This window comes from Garra rufa, chromosome 15 (assembly GCF_049309525.1).
Source record: "Garra rufa chromosome 15, GarRuf1.0, whole genome shotgun sequence".
In the NCBI taxonomy this organism is placed as follows: domain Eukaryota; kingdom Metazoa; phylum Chordata; class Actinopteri; order Cypriniformes; family Cyprinidae; genus Garra; species Garra rufa.
The window spans coordinates 3,165,121-3,188,330 of NC_133375.1; the positions used below are offsets into that span (position 1 = coordinate 3,165,121).

Here is a 23,210-nt window from a genome sequence, read left to right on the forward strand (position 1 = left end):
GATGTAGTATTGTTATTGTTAAATTAAACAACACTTCTAAAAATTATTTTCGGTAATTGAAATAAAGCTGAAATAAAATAAAATGTAAATATAGGTGGAAAAAGATTAAAATTTTTGAAATGTTCAAGTTTAATAAAAAAAAAATTACTTTAAATCTAAAATAATACATTCAACCTAAATTGGATTTATATATTCATAAATTATATTGTAATTATTAAACTATTAAATATGCATAATAATTTCTAAATACTCATAATAAATAATACTAAAATATCATTGGACTGATGACCACTTTCACAATCCAATCAAGTTACAGATTGATAAAATCAATGTAAATAAAAGATATATATTAAAATTAAATTAAATAAAATGTAAATATTATATGGAAAAAAGCTTATTTTTAATATTTACGTTTTAAAGAATGAAATTACTAACTAAATCGGAAATAGAAAATTCAATCAAAATTTAAACTTAAATGTTCATAAACTATATTATAATTATTAAATTGCTATTCTATATTAATAATTATATTAATTTACTAATATTATAACGAATATGTAATATTGCAAAAACTTGCTAAAAGACTAAAGCACATTAAAAGATGTGTAAAACTTTCACAATCCAATCAAATCAAATCAAATTACAAATTGATCAAATTAAGTCTCATCCTCCATTAAAATAAAATGTAAATATAAATCTGAAATTAAAATCTGAAACTAAAATTACAAAGAAAACTGAAAACGTAAAAATAAATTCAAATGTAAAATATTAATAAATACGATAATAGTATATAATGCTAAAAACTCATAAATAAGTAATACTAAAATGTCATTGGATTGAGGAGCACTTTCACATCTAATCAAATTACAGATTGATAAAATCAAGTCCCATCCTCCATTAAAATAAAATGTGTATATTAAAATAAAATAAAATGTAAATATCAGATGAAAAAAAAGCTTATTTTTTAAGTTTAATTAATGAATTTACTAACTAAATCTGAAATAAGAAATTCAATCAAAATTGGATTTAAATGTTCATAAATTATATTATACTTATTCAATTGCTACTATATATTTGGAATAATTATGTTAATTTAATAATATTATAAAGAGTATATAATAAAATAAAATGTAAATATTATTTGGAAAAAAGCTAGGTTAAAAGAAATTTAATGAAGTAGTTTAATTAATAAAATACTATAAATCTAAACTAAAACATAAACTCAAATTGGATTTAAAAATTCATTAATATTATAAAAATTACTACATTTTAAATATTCATACAAATGTAATAATTATTATAATTAATATTCAACAATGCAAAAACTAATAAAATGACTAAAGCACATAAAATTATTTAAACTAAAATTACAAAGAAAACTGAAAATGTAATACTAATAGAAAACTGAAAATGTAATACTAATAGTAATGATATAATGCTAAACACTCATAATAAAGAATACTAAAATATAATTGGATTGACCACCTTCACCTTAAAAATCGAAATAATCAGTAATAATAAATCTAGTATCTAGATAAAATAAAGTCCTGTCCTTTTTGGGGGTTTTTTCCACGTTGAATATACTTCACTCAGTAGTATGTTAGATTATAAAATTAAAATGGGTTTCAAAGGCCACATTTGACTTGAATTGAATGTTCATTGAGTATGTTTGGTTTGTTGTTAGGTTGGAGTGAAGATCGATGCATCCAGCTTCAGTTTGACACGATTAGTGACGTTCCTGCCCTTTTACATGCTGGTGAACAGAACCAAGCACATAATCCGAGTCTGTGAGGAGGGTCTGGAACATTGGACAGATGCCCGACCCGGACAGGTCAGGAAATAAAACCGACTCTACCAGGAGAAATGTTAATACTCTGATTCTCTGAGGTTGAAGATACATTCATCTGCTTCATAGGCTGCCGTTCCATTCTGGCCAGAAAGAGACTCAAAGAAACTGAGAGTCAAAGTGGAGGGCAGTCAATCATCGCCGCGGGCGTTTGACTTCCACCAGCCGGAGAACTGCCTCCTGCTGCATCTGGACAAAACCGTGAGTTAGTGTTTCATACACAGACTGAGAGATACACGAGTTCACTCTCATTCGATTTATTCCTTTCTGGTTTCCTCTTGTTTGTAGCTGGGTGGTATTATTGTGGATGTGAATCTGACAGAACATTCTGCCGTGATCCGCTTCTCTGATTACCACGATGGAGCCGCTCCATTCCTCCTCATCAACCACACTAAAGACGAGACACTACAGTTTCACCAGAGGTGAGATTGACAAACATGTGACAACTGTGCAAGATCAAAGTTCAAAGTATACCAGAGTTTAAAGACAAAATGAGAGACAGCCGTAAGGACTATCCAACGGTCCAGGGCCAACTGATGGAACTGTTAGTGACCCTGTTAATCATGAACTATACAACATTTGGTTTTGATTGATGAAATGAACATTGTAATTGTGCATTTTTCTGAATTAAATGTGTTGAGGTGATGTTATCGAACTGCATAACATGGGGATGGATTTAGTGGAAATTTACGATACGATTTGTGAAAGTAAATAAATAGTCCATGTTGATCACATTTATATAATGTCTATCTGTAATTGCAAATAGACCTGGTAAATTATTAGTATTCATTTTTTGTGAAAGTAAAAGTAAAAATCTGATTAATTAACAAGTCCTTATCAAAAGTTCTTATTATTGTCAAAATATATTAATCTAACTTAATATAATATAATATTATTATAATATTAATATTATAAATGTTGACTTGTGGAAGTTTTAGTAAAAAATAAAAAGAACAAATTAAATCAAATTAAAAATGTCCTTATCAAAACTGATTATTATAGACCCAAAACAGGACATAATAATATAATATAATATAATATAATATAATATAATATAATATAATATAATATAATATAATATAATATAATTCATGAATAAGCAAGGAAAAATAATATATCAATAAATAATTAATTCCATGTATATTGTTTCTAGCTGAATTTTTTTAGTAAAAAAAAAAAAAAAGAACAAATCTGATCAAATTACATCCTTATCAAGAGTATTTATTATTGACCCAAAACAGCAAATCAAAATGTATAATATAATATCTAATATAATAAAACATAACATAACATCATAACATAACATAATATAGTAATAAATTAATGAAAGAGCAAGAAAACAAATATATCAGTAAATAATAAATCTCACAGTATATTACTTCTAGCTGAATGATGAAATTTTAGTAAAAAATCTAAAGTCCTTTAGTAAAAAAAAAAAGTCCTTATCAAAACTCCTTATTATTGACCCCAAACAGGAAATGTATCATATAATATAATTTATGAATGAACAAGGAAAGTGAATATATCAATAAATAATTATATTTTTGGTTTTCTTTGTCCATTTGCCAATCAAAAATGCCATTCCAGTTAATAGATAGGAACACCCGGTGAGCCAGAATTTTAAACTAATTATAAGCTTTTTGTTTTGCCTTCTTTCTGGAGTTTGAATGTATTGTTAATGAAAATTATACACAATCTTTGCTGAAAACGTTACACTACAGTCACTTTTTTTTTTACTTTAAAGAGACAGTTCATCCAAAAATCTAAATTCTGTCATTAAATGCTCACCGTCATGTTGCTTCATTCATCTTCAGAACTCAAATTAAGATATTTTTGATTAAATCCAAAAGCTTTCTTACCTTGCATAGACAACAATGAAACTACATTGTTAAAATCAGCCATAATGTTATCAAGCTATGAGAATACTTTTGTGCACAAAGAAAACTAGAATAATGACTTTGTTCAACAATTCTTCTCCCCCATGTCACCATCTGCTGCCATTATCGTTTCTGTTATCATTTTTGCTCAGTTTGGTATGTGTTTTGTGTTTTATTTTGTTGCATTTTTTTGTTGTTTTTCTTTGTAGCACCACAAAGAGGAAAGCTTCTACTTGGCTTCGGGATGAGAGAGTGGATGTCTCTTTATCATTTTGTGAAGAGACTGAATCACTCTGGTACACATTTTTCACAGCACTCTGACGGACAAAGCGATGATGGTTGATACGCATGCAACTGTATTTCTATCTTCTCCTTGCAAGCTAACATGGGATTTAAATCTTTGGTGAAGGGAGCTGCTCAACCCCTTCCAAAATACTTTGGGGGAAAAACATGAGTACAGTTATCATCTTTAACTCATTTTCCTTCCACAGCATCGTCTGAAGTGAATCTTTCTCTCCCCGATGATCATTTTACAACCCCTCGGGTGTTATAAACCTTGTGGACATGAAAAAAATTAACCTTCTTGCTTCCTTATTTTCTGCTTACAGCTGCTTTCATTTCCACTTCCTAACAAATGAAATGTATTCTCTTGCGTCTCAGTGGAACCGATGAGATACAAAGCATGAACAATTACGTTTTTTCTCATTGGACTCTTGGTTATTGTGACTGGCTGCTGATAAAGGGAAGTTAACTGCTTGTGCTGTATATCAAGTGTCAATTATTCTCAGATATTATTTTGTTAATACTATGGGCCTGTAATTTCTGTGGTTTCTATATGCGCCATGTACACCTGTGAGCGCCTGCCTGCTGCGGCTGTGTTGACGTCATGATTTCAGCTTTCTCTCGAATTGCAAAGTGTTCTGGAAGTGTCTCACTTTCATATAGTCTACACAAACTTCGACAAACTCTGTTGCATACAAGAATCTTCTTTTTTGCAATACATTCTACAGTTCAATAGTTTGACTTTTAAGTCTCTTTTGCTCCAGTGTTGTTTTCGTCAACGATGACAATGACGAAATCATTTCGTTGACGCCACTTTTTTTCATTACGATAATGAGACGATGGCAAGATAAAAATGGCTCGTTGATGACTAAAACATGACGAGACGTTTGTGAGTTTTCGTTGACGAGACGAGAATAGACGAAAATGTTAGTGGGTGGTCCGTCAGACGTTTAAAATGCATGACATTTCTGCTTATTGTGCATGCCAATCAACACCTAAAACGTATCTGCCGCTATGGCAAGCCATTTTACCATTAAATACTCTTTGCTATACTAGTATGGCAAGCCGTTTTAGCATTCCATCCTTGTTTGTCTTTTGTGTTTTAAAACATTCCTTCATTATTGTAATTATTGGTGAAAATAGTCGATCCGGATGCTCACATTGTGTTGAACTATAGATCTGCTATTTTCAGAACTACCCAACAGCAAAATAATTACTGACCTACATTAATTTGTTAAAAGACTACTTTTTCCCCTTTTATGACTAAAACTAGACTAAAACCTTTTTTACTTTTCGTCGACTAAAATTGGACTAAAACTATCACATATAGAAGTGACTAAAATTTGACTAAAACTAATAAGCATTTTAGTCCAAAAGACTAAGACTAAGACTAAATCTAAGATGGTTGTCAAAAACAACACTGTTTTGCTCACTGAGGATGCTTTTATTTGATTACAAATACAGTAAAAACAGTAATATTTGTGTAATATTATTACAGTTTAAAAAACTGTTTTCTATTTGAATATATTTTAAAAATGTAATTTATTCATGTGATCAAAGCTGGATTTTCAGCATAATTACTCCAGTCTTTAGTGTCACATGATCCTTCAGTAATCGTTCTAATATGCTGATAAGAAACACTTCTTACATTCTGCTGGAAACCATGATATGCTTTATTCAGGATTCTTAGATGAACACAAAGTTCAAAAGCATTTATTTGTAACTTACTGACCCACAGTTTTTTATTGTGTTGTATGGAATTTGTTGAAGTTTGTTGCAGTCGTTGGTTATTTTTGTGATGTTATGGATTAGGCCTGAATTAATGTTTTTTTTACTTCTGGCAGCTCTCAGGCAGAAATTGATGAGCTGGCTCCAGGTCAGGCGGTGTACTATACCTGGGCAGAGCCAACCGGCTCAAGGATACTGAGCTGGAAATGGGGAAAATACAAAGGAGAGCTCAAAAGTGAAGAGGTGAGAAATAAAAATAGACTTGATAATTGATTGCAATTTTTATTGTGAAAATCACATTTGTTTAAATGCTGTAACTTGTTTTAACTACACCTTATGGGTTTAAAGTGATAGTTTGCCCCAAAATTATTCCATGATTTACTTTCTCTCAAGCTGTTCACGGTGTATATGACTTTCTTCTTTCAGATGAGTACAATCAGAGTTACAGTGGTGGCCAGAATTATTACAGCACTAGTATTTTCAGCAGCTAATAAATGGTTTTAAGTCAGTTATTTCTATCTTTTACTGTTGTGTGTCAGTAGGAAATGTCCATTTTGCCATTAATTGTAATAATCCAGTGAGATGTAAAAAATAATGTCATAAAAAGATTTATGAATTAACTTCAACGAACATAATTACATAAACATTTAAAGTGACCATCCTTTGCGTTTAAAGCAGCTTTTGCACACATAGTTTTTCAGGTAGCTTTGCAGGTAGGTTTCTTGAAGCATTTTGGAGGCATTGCCACAGTTCTTCTGGATTTAGTCTGTCTCAGTTTGTTGTGTTTCTTCATGTGATTCCAGACAGACTGGATGATGATGAGATCAGATCTCTGTGTGGAGCACTGGCTGTTGTCAGATTCCTTGTGCAAACAAAACTCTCACTGGAATAGTACAATTGATAATTAATTGGCAAAATGAATGTTTGTAAATGTAAACTGACATTTCCTACTGACTCACTACAGCAAAGGATAGAAATAACTGACCTAAAACCATTACTAGTGTTTTAAAAGTTTTGGCCACCACTGTATACACTCCTAAAAATAAAGATGCTTTAAAAGATTCTTCACAGCGATGCCATAGAAGAAACATTTTTGGTTCCACAAATAACCATTCAGTCAAAAGTTATTTAAAGAACAATTCTTAAAGAACCTTCTTTCGCCACAAAGAACCTTTTTGTGAAACAGAAAGGTTCTTCAGATGTTTTAGGTTCTTTATGGAACCATTTAGGCTACGTTTACATTAATCCGGATACATTTGAAAACGGAGTTTTAATTTTAAAACGCTCTCCGTCCACACTAGCGTTTCCAAGCGTTTTCCAAAAGTTTCTCATCCACACTGAAACGTAGGAAAACATCAAATTCGCCTTACTGCGCATGCGTAAAGCCTCCAAAATTATACAGACGTAATAAGTTTTCACGCAATTCTTCTGGCGGGATAATTTACGGAAATATCTCATTATCCACTGACGCGTCTATATCTCGCTCATTCATATTTTATCTGAAAAGCAGTTGTCGTCATGTTTTGCAGGACAGCAACTGTGAGTAAATTTTCCGTCATCATTTTAGGACTGTAATTTGAAGAGTGTACAAGGTAAATCTCTTTAGCAGCAGTGTGTAAATAGCACAGGCACAATTACTTGTGTAAACATAGATATCTATTGGTACAATATGCGTCACATGACTATAAATATGTGTCATCATTTTCAAAAGCCTCCGTTTTCACAGTCCACACTACAACGTGAAAACGGCGTTTTCTAATTTATCCACTTTGGCCGGAGTTTTTAGAAATAATCGTTTTCTGTGATAAAAACGGGGTTTTCGTGTAAATGAGAGGCCAAAACGCAGGGAAATATCTGCGTTTTCCCTTCGTGTAAACGGGGCCTTAGACAAAAAAAGGTTCTTCTATGGCAGAGGTTCTCGAGGTCCACTTTCCTGCAGAGTTTACCTCCAACCTTGATCAAACTCACCTGCCTGTAACTTTCTAGTAATGATGAAGAGCTTGATTAGCTTGTTCAGGTGTGTTTGATTAGGGTTGGAGCTAAACTCTGCAGGAAAATGGACCTCGAGGGCCAGAGTTGAGAACTCCTGTTCTATGGCATCGTGAAGCACCTTTACTTTTAAGAGTGTATTTAAAAAAATGTCCTGGCTCTTTCAAGCTTTATGATGGCAGTGAATGGGTGTTGAGATTTTGAAGTCCAATAAAGTGTATCTATCCATTATAAAAAGTACTCCACATGGCTCTAGGAGGGTAATAAAGACCTTCTGAAGTGAACTGATGTGTTTGTGTAAGAAAAATATCCATATTTACAATTTTATAAACCGTAATAGCTTCCACTAACTGTCGTATGCACTTTTATTAGAGAGTGGCTTTCCAGTGGCTGACATAGGCATAGCAGAAGCTTGGGTGAGAATATTCTAGTCTCGTGACAACCAAGTTTTGTTTACAGCAAAGGAAAACAAGTCTCCTGTTGGCTTACATTGAAATCCTCTGATATTTTTCTTGACAAATCCTCATTTTGTACTTCTAATTCGTGACATCTACATCATCCTCTGAAATGGTGAATGTGCATACAACAGTTAGCAGAAGCTAAGATTACGGTTTATGAAGTTTTAAATATTTTTAAATATTTTTCTTACACAAACACATCAGTTCACTTCAGAATACCTTTATTAACCTCTGGAGCCGTGTGGAGCACTTTTTATGATGTTTGGATGCCCTTTATTGGACTACAAAATTTCAATAGCCATTCGCTGCTATTATGAAGCTTGCAAGAGCCAGGAATTTTTTATATAACTCCGACTGTATTCACCTGAAAGAAAAAAGTCATATACAATATAGGATAATTTGAGGGTGAGTGAATCAAGGAGTAATTCTCATTTGTGGGTGTACTATTCTTTTATTGACATGAAGCTGAATTCTTGTTGGTTTTCTGTTTTCATTTATTTTATAGGACCAGTTGTTGGATGTGAACAAGGAGGGAAAATTGTTTGTCATCTCATTTTATGAAGGCCTCCAACGTGTGGCGTTTTTCACCACCGAGCAGCGTGTCTTCAAGAAGATTTGCGATAACGAAAAAATGGAGCTGGCTCAACAGGAAACCTGTATCTCGTTACAGAACATGGGCATTTCACTGGTCAACAACACCAACAGCCAGGAAGTGGCCTTCATTGGCATCACCAGGTACTGATGGGTGTCATGTTGGCACAAAAAAAAGCTGTTGTTGTTTAGCTCTACCTGTTGTTAAAAGAGTAGTTCACTTCCAGAACAAAAGTTTACAGATAATGTACTCACCCCCTTGTCATCCAAGATGTTCATGTCTTTCTTTCTTCAGTCGTAAAGAAATTGTTTCGTGAGGAAAACATTTCGGGAATGTTCTCCATATAGTGGAGTTTGAACTTCCAAAATGCAGCTTCAAATGGCTCTAAACGATCCCAGCCAAGGGAAAAACTCCTATCTCATTTTCAACTCCAACTTCAAAACTTTTCTACATCGCTATTTTACCTTTTTTTGTAAAGTGCATTTGACCCTTCCACTGGGTCGGTACTTCTGCAGAGATGTAGGACAGTTTTGAAATTGGAGGAGAAAATGAGATGGGAGTTTTTCAACATACCCTAACTGTATTAAAATAACCGATCATTTCGCTAGATAAGTCCCTTCTTCCTTCGCTGGAATCATTTAGAGCCATTTGAAGCTGCATTGAAGCTGCATTTTGGAAGTTCAGACTCAGGGGCACCATAGAAGTCCATTATATGGAGAGCATTCCTGAGACGTTTTCCTCAAGAAACATAATTTCTTTTCGACTGAAGAAAAAGAAGGACATGAACATCTTGGATGACAAGGGAGTGAGTAAATTACCTGTAATTTTTTGTTCTGGAAACGAAATTCTCCTTTAAGCATCTTTAAGGCCTCTTCATAACAAGAAATATAACTACAACGATAACTATATTAGTGTCCTCATCAAACCAAAAATATTTTGCATATCAAAATAGATCAAATTAATGTCATTTATTTGTTTGGGTCAGTTCTGATGTGGTGTGGGAAACCAAGCCTAAGAAGCGCAGCCGATGGAAGGTTTTGAGTGTTAAAGATGCTGCGATGTTGGAGCAGCGCTACAGAGATTTTATGGAGAGCGGGCCAGTGGACAGCACCATCATTGACCTCGAGAACGACTACCAAGTTAGTGCTTACAGGAACCAGTTGTTGCATTGATAGTTCACTCAAAAATACACATGAACTATTTTCGCTTCCAGAACAAAAATTTACAGATAATGTACTCACCCCCTTGTCATCCAAAATGTCTTTCTTTGTTCAGTTGGTAAGAAATAGTTTTTTGAGGAAAACATTTCAGGATTTCTCTCCATGTAATCGACTACTTCTATGAGTTTGAACTTCCAAAATACAGTTTAAATGCAGCCAAGGAAGAAGGGGCTTATCTAGTGAAATGATCAGTCATTTTCTAAAAAAAATGTAAAAATTACAACTTTTTTTTTTTTAACCGCAAATGCTCGTCTTGTCTAGCTCTGAATGTACTCTGTGTAATCTGGATCAAGACAGTTAGGGTATGTCAAAAAACTCCCATCTTATTTTTTTCTCCAACTTCAAAATCGACCTTACATTGCTGTTTCACATTTTTTTTGTAAAGGGTGTTCGATCTTCTTTGCACATCTACTTTGTAAACACTGGGTCAGTACTTTTGCAGCGATGTAGTGACATACCCTAACTGCCTTGAACCGGGATACACAGAGTTCATGCAGAGCTAGACAAGACGAGCATTTGAGGTTAAAAAGTATATCAATTGTCCATTTGTTTAGACTGTTTTGCTATATAAGACCCTTGTTCCTCGGCTGTGATCGTTTAGAGCCCTTTGAAGCTGCATTTAAAATCCATTTTGGAAGTTCAAACTCTGGGGCACCATAGAAGTCCACTATATGGAGCGAAATCCTGAAATGTTTTCCTCAAGAAACAATTTCTTATTGACTGAAGAAACAAAGCCATGAGCATCTTGGATGACAAGGGGGTGAGTACATTATCTGTAAATTTTTGTTCTGGAAGTGAACATCCTTACTATCTTTCTGGGCCTTGAACATACGATATAACAGCCATTATATCAACGTCATCCACCTTGCACTTACACAAGTATCAGCATCGGCAACCACCTGTCAAGTTGCTGAATAACATGATAGGACAGAAGGTCATGCTTGTTTGCTCTCAGGTGTTGTTTGCTGCTAATGGGGTGGACATGAGGATAATGCAGCCCTTTGATGCTCCGCTCAGAAGGAACTTCTTGCCAGCGCTAAAGGTGGAGTACAGTGTCTCTGCCCGTCAGAAAACCTACAGAGTCCAGATCAACAAGATTCAGGTCTGTTCCACTCCTAATAGAAAAAATCCAGCTTCAGACACATTATGTAGATATGAGTTATAAACCTGTGATAGGAGCGAACACAGAGCCTAAATCTATTTATTATGGTCAATGAACATGAAATGCCCCTGTTTACTTTTCAGATCCAAAATCAGTTGCCTGGAGCCATCTTCCCATTCGTCTTCTACCCCGTCAAACCGCCCAAGTCGGTCAGCATGGACTCAGGTCAGTCGATCCACAGCCTTGAGGCCTGTTCACTCAAAGACCAATGCAAAATGAAGGCCCTATGATTTCCGCTATGCTGAAAACACAGACGGGAATCACAGAATCCAGTCATAAAAATTGGAATTTACTGTATAATGTGGAATGTCATGGAATTTTAATAAATTGCTGTTTAATTGTGTACTTTTCATGATTTCAGTTAATAAGACATGCTTTCGGATTTTTTATATTTTAATTTAACAAGTAAAACGGAATCCTAAAAAATTTAAAAGAAAAAAAAAATAATTTGGAAAACTTAATGGAATTTTGAAAAAAGAACAAAAAAATGGAATTTTGAAAAAAAAAAAACATCTGATTTCATAGAGCCCTACAAAATATTTTATTCATCTTATGCTTATTTATTTTATTTTTATAATTTTTATTTTATTTTCCTGTACATTTGTTTGTGTCTCAACAATATGGCTTCTTAAAATTTTTCTTAAAATTTTTTTCTTTTTTTGGCTTATTAAATTAAAAAATTTCTTTTTTTAATTGTTTGCTTTTTTAAAGAGCCCAAACCGCTTGCTGACGTCAGCATCATCACCAGAGCAGCCGGACATTCAGACATTCTGCGCATCAAGTATGTTTCCTATTCCTCCTCATACAATTTCTTTCCATCTCATACTCTTAAACAAACTGCAAAACATGCTTCACTTCTGGCTCTGCAGGTATTTTAAAATGTTGATTCAGGAGATGGACTTGCGGATAGATCTTGGGTTTCTGTATGCCATACTGGAGCTCTTCACGACTGAGCACTCCAGTGCTGTCACGTCTGAACAGGAGGTACAGTAGTATCACGTGACGCTGAAGACTGGAGTAATGATGCTGAAAATTCAGCTTTGCATCAAAGAAATAAATTACATTTTAAAATAAATTCAGATAGAAAACCATTACTTTAAATTGTAATAATAGTTCACAATATTGCTGCTTTAACAGTATTTTTGATCAAATACATGCTGCCTTGGTGAGCTTACAGAGCCCAAACTGTTGAACGCTGTATGTGTGTGGTTTTGTACTATAGGTGGAGTTGTTTGAGAAGGACATTGAGTATCTAAAGACGGAGTTGAATCATAGTTCAGCTACAGACACGTCCCCCATCAGCCTGTACGAGTACTTCCACATCTCCCCCATAAAGGTCAGTTACCGAAACTTATGTCTGATGCACTATGACCACTCAAACTTTGCTTATTGAAAAATAATTAAAATCAACTCATTTTGAGTGTTGAGTGTAACTGTGTGTTTTTGTGGGGCAGCTTCACTTGAGTTTCTCTCTGAGCACCGGCGGTGAAGATGGGAATAAGAAAGAGCGAGAGACAGAGGTCATTCCCGTTCAGTCTCTCAACCTCCTGCTGAAGAGTATTGGAGCTACACTCACTGACGCTCAGGACGTCCTCTTCAAGTACTTACTCTCACTTCACAGCACTCATTCTCACTGCGGCCGTAAATCCCTGTAGTTCCTCATTCCAGTCTGCCCAGCCAAACCCTCAATTCACACTTTGGGTATTTCTGGATTTCACATGTGGTTAGACGCCGTCAACTCCACAAAACACACTTTTTTCACACGCTCTCACAGTTTTTCTGCTGTCACACTGCCCTCTAATGGAAAGACCAAAACAAGCTAGAAATGAAAGTAGAAGAGTTTGCATGTCAAGGGAGCAAAACTATAGACATGCAATTAGGATTTATTATTAGACAAACATTATATTTTGTGTGTGTGTGTGTGTATATATATATTATTTATTTACTATATACAGTTCCTTATTAAAGTTTACATACAACTTGCAGAATGTGCAAAATGTGAATTATTTTACCCAAAAAGAGGGATCATACAAAATTCATGTTATTTTTTATTTAGTATTGACCTGAATAAGATTTTTCACATAAAAGACATTTATATATAGTCTACAAGAGAAAATAATAGTTGAATTTATAAAAATGACAAAAGTTTACATACACTTGATTCTTAATACCGTGTTGTTACCTGAATGACCCACAGCTGTGTTTTTTTGTTTTGTGATAGTTGTTCATGAGTCCCTTGTTTGTCCTGAACAGTTAAACCTCCCGCTGTTCTTCAGAAAAATCCTTCAGGTCCCACAATGTTTATTTTTATTTTATTTTATTTTTTTAGCATTTTTGTGTATTTCAGTCCTTTCCAGCAATGACAGTATGATTTTGAGATCCATCTTTTTACACTGAGGACAACTAAGGGACTGATATGCAACTTACAGAAGGTTCGAATGCCCCTGATCTTCAAAAGGACACACAATGCTTTTGGACAGAATAAAGATGTGTACATTATCCCATTTTTTTCCTAAATATCGATTTTTTTTTTCATTTCGTACTACCCTTCAGACCCTACAGAAGATACATGTTTCCCAGAAGACAAAATAAATTAAATTTACCCTGATCTTCAAATTCAAAAAGCTCTTAACGCGTTGTGTTTTCGTCTTGTGCACCAGTGAGCATTTAAACCACCTGTAATAGTTGCATATATCCCTCAGTTGTCCTCTAAAACCAAAGAATTTGTGGGACCTGAAGGATTTTTCTGAAGAACAGCAGGCAGTTTAACTGTTCAGGACAAACACGGCACTCAAGAACAACTATCACTAAACAAAAAACACAGCTGTGGATCATTCAGGTAACAACACAGTATTAAGAATCAAGTGTATGTAAACTTTTGAACAATAATATTATACAGTAAATACAAAGTCTCATATGTGATGCTGAATTGTATATACCTAGAAATAGTTTTTATTTGAAATGTTAACATTTGTGTTGTTTATTTCTCCAGACTTGCGTTTTTTGAGCTGACGTACCAGTTCCGCACCACTCAGCAGCTGCAGTCGGAGGTCATCCGCCATTATTCCAAACAGGTGAGCTTTCACCTTTAACGTTCTCCAGCTATTGGTAATTTAAATGTGTTTTAACCATATTCATTATGGCTATCTGTTTTTAATGTGTCTGTGCTTGTGTGTTTCAGGCTATCAAGCAGATGTATGTTCTGGTTTTGGGTTTAGATGTCCTCGGGAATCCATTCGGATTGATCCGCGGTCTCTCTGAAGGCGTCGAGGCCTTCTTTTATGAGCCTTATCAGGTTAAACTTCAACTCTTTTGTGGCTCTCCAAACTGACAGTTTTCAAAATTAAGTTAGTTAAAAACACACATGACTTGTTCTTTTATTACACACAACTATTTATAATTATTGACTATGGTTTACTGTTTAATCATTTACTGTCATTTTAATATCATTATACTTGACTAAAATTAAAACCATTAAAAAACATTTGAAATAAAATAAATATTTAGTTAAGTATAACAAATTATAAAAAATATATATATTTGTGACCCTGGACTACAAAACCAGTCATAAGTAGCACGGGTATATTTGTAGCAATAGCCATCAATATTGTATTGGTCAAAATTATACATTTTTCTTTTATGCCAAAAATCATTAGGATATTAAAGGGTAACTATTACCAAAATGCAACCTGGGCTGTTTTTTTACTGTAAAGGAGATAAACATGTATCTAAAAGCATAATTACGACAAACGAGCCGTTTTTGAGATTGACCGTGATTTCGTTTTGTGGTCAATGGCCGGTGAATGGGAGTACTAGGGGCATACATTTGACCGCATCAAAATCGATATTTTTACAACACTAAGAAGGCTCGACACTCCATGACACTTTGCTCGAAGTATCGCCTGGGTCTCTACACATGAACTTCGGCATTGAGAGCATTGTTTGTGTACACAGAGTTTACTAACAAGAAAGTTTTTGAACAACTCACTTTCACTGTTTGAGTTTCCGCTCGCAGCCGTCTTGCCAGTCAAGATGTGTTGATCTCCGAATGCGAATGATGGACTCCATAGGACGAAATATTAGGCTTATATGAGGCTCTTTTTACAACTAGAAGTTTAATATTGTTTTTCACTTGTGACCAAACAACGAATTAGCCGTGCATTTATATGGAAATATGCTCTAGAAGCTATCCATCCTTACATTCGGACATCGACACTTCTTGACTGGCAAGACGGCCGCGAGTGGAAACCCAAACAGTGTAAGTGAGTTGTTCAAAAACGTTCTTTTTAGTAAACTCTGTGTACACAAACAATGTTCTCAATGCTGGAGTTCATGTGTAGAGACCCAGGCGATACTTCGAGCAAAGTTTCATGGTGTGTCGAGCCTTCTTAGTGTTGTAAAAATATCGATTTTGATGCGCTCAAAGTTATTAGTACTCCCATTCACCGGCCATTGAAAACAAAACGAAATCACGGTCAATCTCAAAAACGGCTCGTTTGTCGTAATTATGCTTTTAGATACATGTTTATCTCGTTTACAGTAAAAAAAACAGCCCAGGTTGCATTTTGGCAACAGTTATCCTTTAAGCAAAGATCATGTTCCATGAAGATATTTTGCAAATTTACTATTAAATTACTATAGTAAATATATCAAAACTTAACTTTTGATTAGTAATCTGCATTACTAAGAACTTCATTGGGACAACTATAAAGGCGATTTTCTCATTATTTATTTATTTATTTATTTTTTGCACCCTCAGATTCCAGATATTCAAATAGTTGTATCTCGGCCAAATATCGTAACAAAACATACATTAATGGAAAGCATTTTAATGACTGGTTTTGCGATCTAGGGTCACATTTTATTTTAGCTGGTTGCCAAAGCATAATTGCTCATTTTCACTTAGTAAGTAAAACTAAAATGTAAATAAAAATGATTAAAAAATATAGACATATTACATTTTTTTTTAAATAACCAGAATGCACAAATAAATGACTAAAACCTTAACTGAAATCACAATGAAAACAGACAATGCAAAATAAATATTTAAAATAAAAAAATAATAATATTTAATAAAAAAATGAATAGTGATATCAATAACACTGAATGTTGGTTTGTCAGGGTGCCATACAGGGACCAGAGGAGTTTATGGAGGGGATGGCACTTGGTGTGAAGGCTCTGGTTGGAGGAGCTGTGGGTATGTACTCTCTTTTTGCTATATTTATTAATACACTAATAATGTGAGTCATCTATGCAGTTATGAACTCTGCTCTTAAAGGAAACCGAAAGTTGTCACGCAAGGTTCATATCGAGTTTGTCTTGTTCAACTCAAATTCTGACCATATATCTCTTGTCCTCTCAGGCGGTCTGGCTGGAGCAGCGTCTCGGATCACGGGAGCGATGGCTAAAGGTGTGGCTGCCATGACCATGGATGAGGAGTATCAGCAGAAGAGACGCGAGGCCATGAATAAGCAGCCCAGTGGACTGAGAGAAGGCCTGACACGAGGAGGAAAAGGACTCGTTTCTGTGAGTTAACATATTTTAATAGTTCACCTAAATATCAACATTTTGTCATCATTTAGTTGAGGTCTAAAGTTTACATCTCCTTTTCAGAATCTGCAAAATGATAATCATTTTACCTGAATAAAAGGGATCATACAAAATGCATTTTATTGTTTATTTAGTACTGACCTGAAAAAGATATCTCACATAAAAGATGTTTACATGTCCTGAACAGTTAAACTGACTGCTGTTCTTCTAAAATTCCTTCAGGTCTCACAAATTCTTTGGTTTTCCTGCATTTTTGTGTATTTAAACCCTTTTCAGCAATGAATGAATGATTTTGAGATCCATCCTTTCACACTGAGGACAACTGAGGGACTCATATGCAACTACTACAGAAGGTTCAAACACTCACTGATGCTCCAGAAGGGAAAACCATGCATTAAGAGCTGGGGGTGAAAACTTTTTGAATTTGAAGATCAGGATAAATTTAACATATTTTGTCTTCTGTAGCTTCTGAAGTGCAGTACTAAATGAAAATAAAAAAATAAAAAATGATATTTTGGCAAAATAAGAAAAATGTACACATCTCTCTTCTGTTCAAAAGTTTTCACCCCCTGGCTCTTAATGCGTGTTTTTACCTTCTGGAGCATCAGTGAGCGTTTGAACCTTCTGTAATAGTTGCATATGAGTCCCTCAGTTGTCCTCAGTGTGAAAAGATGGATCTCAAAATCATACAGGAAATAGTTAAAATACACAAAAAAGGCTAAAGAATTTGTGGGATCTGAAGGATTTTTCTGAAGAACAGCAGGCAGTTTAACTGTTCAGAACAAACTCATGAACAACTATCACTAAAAAAACAAATCAAGTGTATGTAAGTGTTTGTAAACTTTTGAATGGGGTTATTTTTATATTTTCAACTATTATTTTCTCTTGTGGACTATATTTAAACATCTTTTATCTTGCTAAATATCTTATTCAGGTCAGTACTAAATAAAAAAAAAATAACATGCATTTTGTATGATCTCTCTTATTTTGGTAAAATAATTAACATTTTGCACATTCTCCCAGGCGTATGTAAACTTTATGCATTAGTAATGAAGATATTTTGGTAACACAAGAGTTTTGGTTCCCACTGACTTCCATTGTATTTTTTTGCCCATATAATGGAAGTAATGGGAACCGAAATGGTTTAATTGCTGACATTCTTCAGAATATCTTCTTTCATCATGCACAGAAGAGAAGTAAAACTGGTTTTAAATGACATGAGAGTGAGTAAATTCCCACCATTGGAGCAATTATATGCTACCAAAAAACTGTACATTGACTTCTAAAGCCACATTTTGTATTGTCTATTCAGTGCTTCACATGTCTGCCACAATAATGTCTTAATAATGTGATTACTTATGGTTAATTCAGTTAATTGATCAGCATATGTGACCCTGGTCCACAAAACCAGTCTTAAGTAGTAGGGGTATGCTTGTAGCAATAGCCAACACTAAATTGTATGAATCAAAATGATCAATTTTTCTTTTATGCCAAATCATTAAGTAAAGATCATGTTCCATGAAGATATTTTGTAAAATTCCTACCATAAATATATCAAAACTTAATTTTTGATTAGTAATATGCAATGCTAAGATCTTCAATTGGACAAATTTAACAGCAACTTTCTCCATATTTTTATTTTTTATTTTTGTATGTTTTTGCACCCTCAGATCCCAGATTTTCAAATAGCTGTATCTCGGGCCAAATATTGTCCTATTCTTACAAACCGTACATCAATGGAAACCTTATTTATTCGAATGGTTAAATTGCCATCCGATAACTCTACACTGCATATTTTGCTTCAAAATAAAAAGTCAGTCTTTTAAATATGAACTCCTTTTTTTATCACACAGGGGTTTGTGAGCGGCATCACGGGCATTGTGACTAAACCCATTAAAGGTACAAACTGCTGCTCAACTGCGCTTTTATCGGACATTTAATTGTTGAAAACACAGCTTACCTTTGTGTTCAGTGTAATAGACATCTCATGAGTGTGTGTTGTTATAGGAGCCCAGAAGGAAGGAGCGGCGGGTTTCTTTAAGGGAATGGGCAAGGGTTTGGTCGGAGCTCTGACCAGACCAACAGGGGGCATCATTGACATGGCCAGCAGCACCTTCCAGGGCATCAAAAGGTCTCTGACTATATCTGTGTATCTGTGTGTAAATGTTTTGGAAAGAGTCTTTGTTTCTCAGTGATTGTGATGTGTTTTCTGCCATGATTTGAATGCAGAGCTGCGGAGACGTGTCAGGATGTGGAGAGTTTACGTCCTCCTCGTTTCATCCATGAGGACGGAGTCATCCGGCCCTATAAGGAGAGAGAGGGCTTAGGCAGCCAGATGCTGCAGGTGACGCATGACACTTCACTTCCTGCCATCACACTCCTGGTGTTCAAGATAGTGGCGTTGCATTAAAAGAAAAACATTTTGACGAAAAATGATAAGAATGGCCAAGATAATAGGCAATGAAAATGGGTAGTTGACCTGGTATGTTCAACAGTGTCCTATAGTACAGTTTAAAACAACAAAAAATAGAATAATAATAAAAAATACTGACTGAAAATGGTAAATCAGATAAACTACTGAAAGATATAAACTACTGTTGAAATATTTGGAGTCATAAGCCGCTTATGCTCACCATAATAAATACAGTAAAAACTGTAATATTGTGCAAAATTATTACAATTTAACAGATTTTTACAAAATAACTGTTGTCTATTTTATTATACTTCAAAATGTATTTTTTACATGTGATGCAAAGCTGAAATGTCAGCATCATTGCTCTTCTGTGTCACATGATTCTTCAGAAATCATTCTAATATGATGAATTTTATTATTATCAATACTGAAACAGTTATGCAGGTACATATATCTGTGGAAACTATGATATATTTTCTTTCAGGATTATCTGATAAATGTAATATAGCAGCATTTATTCAAAATAGAAACTTTATAAATGCCTTAATGCTCATTTTTGACAGTTTTGATTCATTTAATGTTTCACTACGGATTAAAAATAATACAAATCATTTTTAATAATGCACTTAGATGGAAACGTATAAAAAAAATCTGTCAGCTACCCAGTTGTTTCTTGCTTCAAAATTTTATGCCATTATCTTAAACACCTGCTGTTGTCATTCCATAACCAGTTTAGACCAACATGAATTTCCATGCTTGTCCCGGCTGGTTTATGCTGGTTTGATGCTAGTCTAGATTGTGGCTTAGAATGTGTCTAGATGGTGAAGCTGGTCAACCTCTGGTGAACTGGAAGTCTTGCTGGTTAAACTAGATGAGAAGCATTACAGCCAAGGGTCCAAAACATAATAGGAACCAAAAAAGACCAACAAGGGCTAAGGGTTTAAAGTTGTATCATCAGATATGAAGGTGTTACTATTTTAAGTTATTACACGCTGAACAATTGAAAATTGAAAGTTGAAACCTAAAGAGATAGTTCACCTAAAAAATGAAAACTAAGCCTCAAGCCATCCTATGAATAGATCTATGACTTTCTTCTTTCAGAAGAATACAATCAGAGTTAGGGCACAACGGGGCTAAGAAAAAACATTTAACATTTTAGAAAAAAATGTGCTTTTCAGTGTGCCCAAAGTGTATGATTGCAGAAAAATATACACGTTTGTATTAACATTTATAGAGCAACAAGTTTTGTGTAAAAAATAAATCATACAAAAATCTAATAAATGTATGAGGTGACAAGGGGGGCCCCACACCCAGGGTAAAAGGCACACAGTATTGATACGAACACTTTTTTTTATTAATAATGTTAATTAGTTTTCAAAACAATCACTTTAGCAAAGTTTGTACAATTTTCTGCTTATTTTGATCAAATAAATATTTTTTGTTCAGTGAATATACTGTCATTTAAAATATGTTAAAATAACTCATACGATTTAAAATAAAGAAAAAAAAAATTTAAAATGTAAAGATTCTGAAAGCATTGAAGGAGATCCCATAGTAGTTTAATATAGATTTACAGTAGTAACAACAAATTATTTTATTACATGATATGATTAATAGCATGTTTTTAAAAATGATGATTTCATTCTAAACATGATTAACTTTAAGATGGTCACCCAACATAATATATGATGTTTACCATCTGAATCTAACAATATCATGTCAACAAATAGAAAAGTCAGCTTTCTATTAATTACCATGTTAATTTTTGTGCCTTTTAGCCCCAACAGCAGGGGTGCTTTTTACCCCAAATGACATACTTTTACATTCTTTTGTTATTTAAAAACTGTTGCTTTAATTATCTTAAAAAAATCATTAAGAAGACATTTGTCTCAAGATATGTTCAAGAATTTTAGCAATTCTCATTTGCTACTTAAATCTACAGCATTTTTAAAAACATCAAATGTTAGATCAAGTAAGCACAGAATCGACTTTGCGCTGCTGCCCGCGATCACATCAAGGATCAAACAATATCACGTGTTTCTTGAAAAGCAGATGTTTTGGAAAGTGCTACGGCACGTTTTTTGCCATCTAGTGGTTTAGAGAAAAATAATATCAAAGACGCCTTTCACCTCAGGGCACCTTTAGCCCCATCATACCCTATATTAAAAAAAAATGGCCCAGCTCTTCCAGGCTTTGTAATGGCAGTAAATGGGATCCAATTAAGTGCATCCATCCATCATAAAAATATAATTAAAGGAATAGTTCACCCAAAAATAAAAATTACTTCATGATTTACTCACCCTTAAGCCATCCTAGGTGTATATGACTTTCTTCATTCAGACGAAAATAATCAGCGTTACATTAAAAATGTTCTGTCTCTTTCAAGCTTTAAAATGGCAGTGAATGGCTGCTGAGATTTTGAAGTCCAAAAAAGTGCATCCATCCATCATAAACAGTACTCCACACGGCTCCAGAGGGTTAATAAAGACCTTCTGAAGTGAACTGATGCATTTGTGTAAGAAAAATATGCAAAATTAAAACTTTATAAACTGTAATCTCTACCGCTAACTGTCGTACACGCAGAGAGTGGCGTTCTAGTGGACGATGTTGGTACAAAATGAGGATTTGTGAAGAAAAAAGTTTGAGGATTTCGATATAAGCTAAGAGGACACTGTTTTTTCTTTGCTGTAATCAAAACTTGGTTCTTGCAAGACTAGCATATTCTCATAGGAGCTTACACTATGCCTACATCCTACTTCATCTGCTGGAACACCTCTCTCTTGTGAACAGAGGTGGGTAGAGTACCCAAAATCTGTACTCAAGTAAAAGTACAAGTACTTATGGAAATATTTACTCAAGTAAGAGTAAAAGTAACAATCTTAATAGTTACTTGAGTAAGAGTAAAAAAGTATCCGATGGAAAAAGTACTCAAGTAGCTAGTTACTAGTTATTTCTTGATATGAAGTGAAGACCCTGAATTTCAAACTGTTTGGAAAGCTTCCGCACACCTCTCCTTGAAAACATAGGCTGAAGTAAGGTGTTTATATATATATATATATACAGGGCTCCCAAAATTTCTGGTAGCCCTTCGGACAGGTACTCTTCAGATTTTGGTAGCCGAAAATTAATTTAACTAGCCTAAATAAAAAAAAAACTTTTTTTAAATATAGAAAATCAGATAGGAGTCTAATTAAAAATGTTTTTAATACACAAATGTAAACAAATATCAAGGAAGTAATTTTATTTCATTATATTTATTTCATTTAGTGTATCTGTAAAAAAATTTTTATATTAATTTAAAGCAATTCATAACCCTTTTTAAGATCTGCGAAACTAAAATAAACAGTAATGGGATTGGACAATGTGAAGTGGAATATTAAGCCATAAAATGGCATGATTTAAAATTCATATACAGTTTCACACAAAAACAAAATATGTTACACAATGCATTTCATCCTTTATAACATTAAAAGGGATAAATTGAGTATATAATTTATTATATTTATTTAAAATATTACTGTACTTGTTTAGATTTTTAGAAGGCACCTTAACTTTTTACATTTACAACTCTGTGTTTGCTGCATAAAAACATGGGTCGATAATTGCAATCATTTGACCATAAACAGCTGAAAAAAAATGTATTGGAAATGAAAAATTAATTCTCTGTCACGAGGGGGCGCTCTAGGAGCGCTGAAATATCACAGTTTCCATAGTAACAGCTGTATACAAAGCAGCATTAATGCAGTTTTATCAGACATGAAATGAAAATTCCAACGACACGTTTCTGAGGACAGTAACGGAGGAACGGCATCAAATTTGGCGAAGTAAAAGTAAAGTTTTTTCACTATAAATGTACTTGAGTAAGAGTAAAAGTACCCATCTTTAAATATACTCTAAAAGTACTAGTTACACCAAAAATTTACTCAAGTAAATGTAACGAAGTAAATGTAATTCGTTACTACCCACCTCTGCTTGTGAACGTGTATACAACAGTAAGCGAAAGCTAGAGATTACAGTTTATAAAGTTGTAAATATGGATATTCTATTTATATATATATATTTCTTAAACTCATCGATTCACTTTAGAAGGTCT

The 23,210-nt window shown here is 33.9% G+C and overlaps 1 protein-coding gene across 1 annotated transcript in view; it reads left to right on the plus strand.

Annotated features, from left to right (window-relative positions):
• Positions 1–23,210, plus strand: part of LOC141287013 (intermembrane lipid transfer protein VPS13A-like) — a 53,270-nt gene that overhangs the window by 22,180 nt on the left and 7,880 nt on the right. Inside the window, exons 15-34 of the mRNA XM_073819142.1 lie at positions 1,685–1,831; positions 1,916–2,047; positions 2,135–2,268; positions 3,933–4,019; positions 5,850–5,976; positions 8,686–8,915; positions 9,758–9,911; positions 10,948–11,094; positions 11,238–11,319; positions 11,866–11,935; positions 12,024–12,138; positions 12,377–12,490; positions 12,609–12,754; positions 14,147–14,228; positions 14,336–14,449; positions 16,276–16,351; positions 16,517–16,680; positions 18,558–18,603; positions 18,712–18,835; positions 18,934–19,048. Coding sequence (XP_073675243.1) covers positions 1,685–1,831; positions 1,916–2,047; positions 2,135–2,268; positions 3,933–4,019; positions 5,850–5,976; positions 8,686–8,915; positions 9,758–9,911; positions 10,948–11,094; positions 11,238–11,319; positions 11,866–11,935; positions 12,024–12,138; positions 12,377–12,490; positions 12,609–12,754; positions 14,147–14,228; positions 14,336–14,449; positions 16,276–16,351; positions 16,517–16,680; positions 18,558–18,603; positions 18,712–18,835; positions 18,934–19,048 — 2,406 coding nt within the window. The remainder of the gene's footprint in view (positions 1–1,684; positions 1,832–1,915; positions 2,048–2,134; positions 2,269–3,932; positions 4,020–5,849; positions 5,977–8,685; positions 8,916–9,757; positions 9,912–10,947; positions 11,095–11,237; positions 11,320–11,865; positions 11,936–12,023; positions 12,139–12,376; positions 12,491–12,608; positions 12,755–14,146; positions 14,229–14,335; positions 14,450–16,275; positions 16,352–16,516; positions 16,681–18,557; positions 18,604–18,711; positions 18,836–18,933; positions 19,049–23,210) is intronic.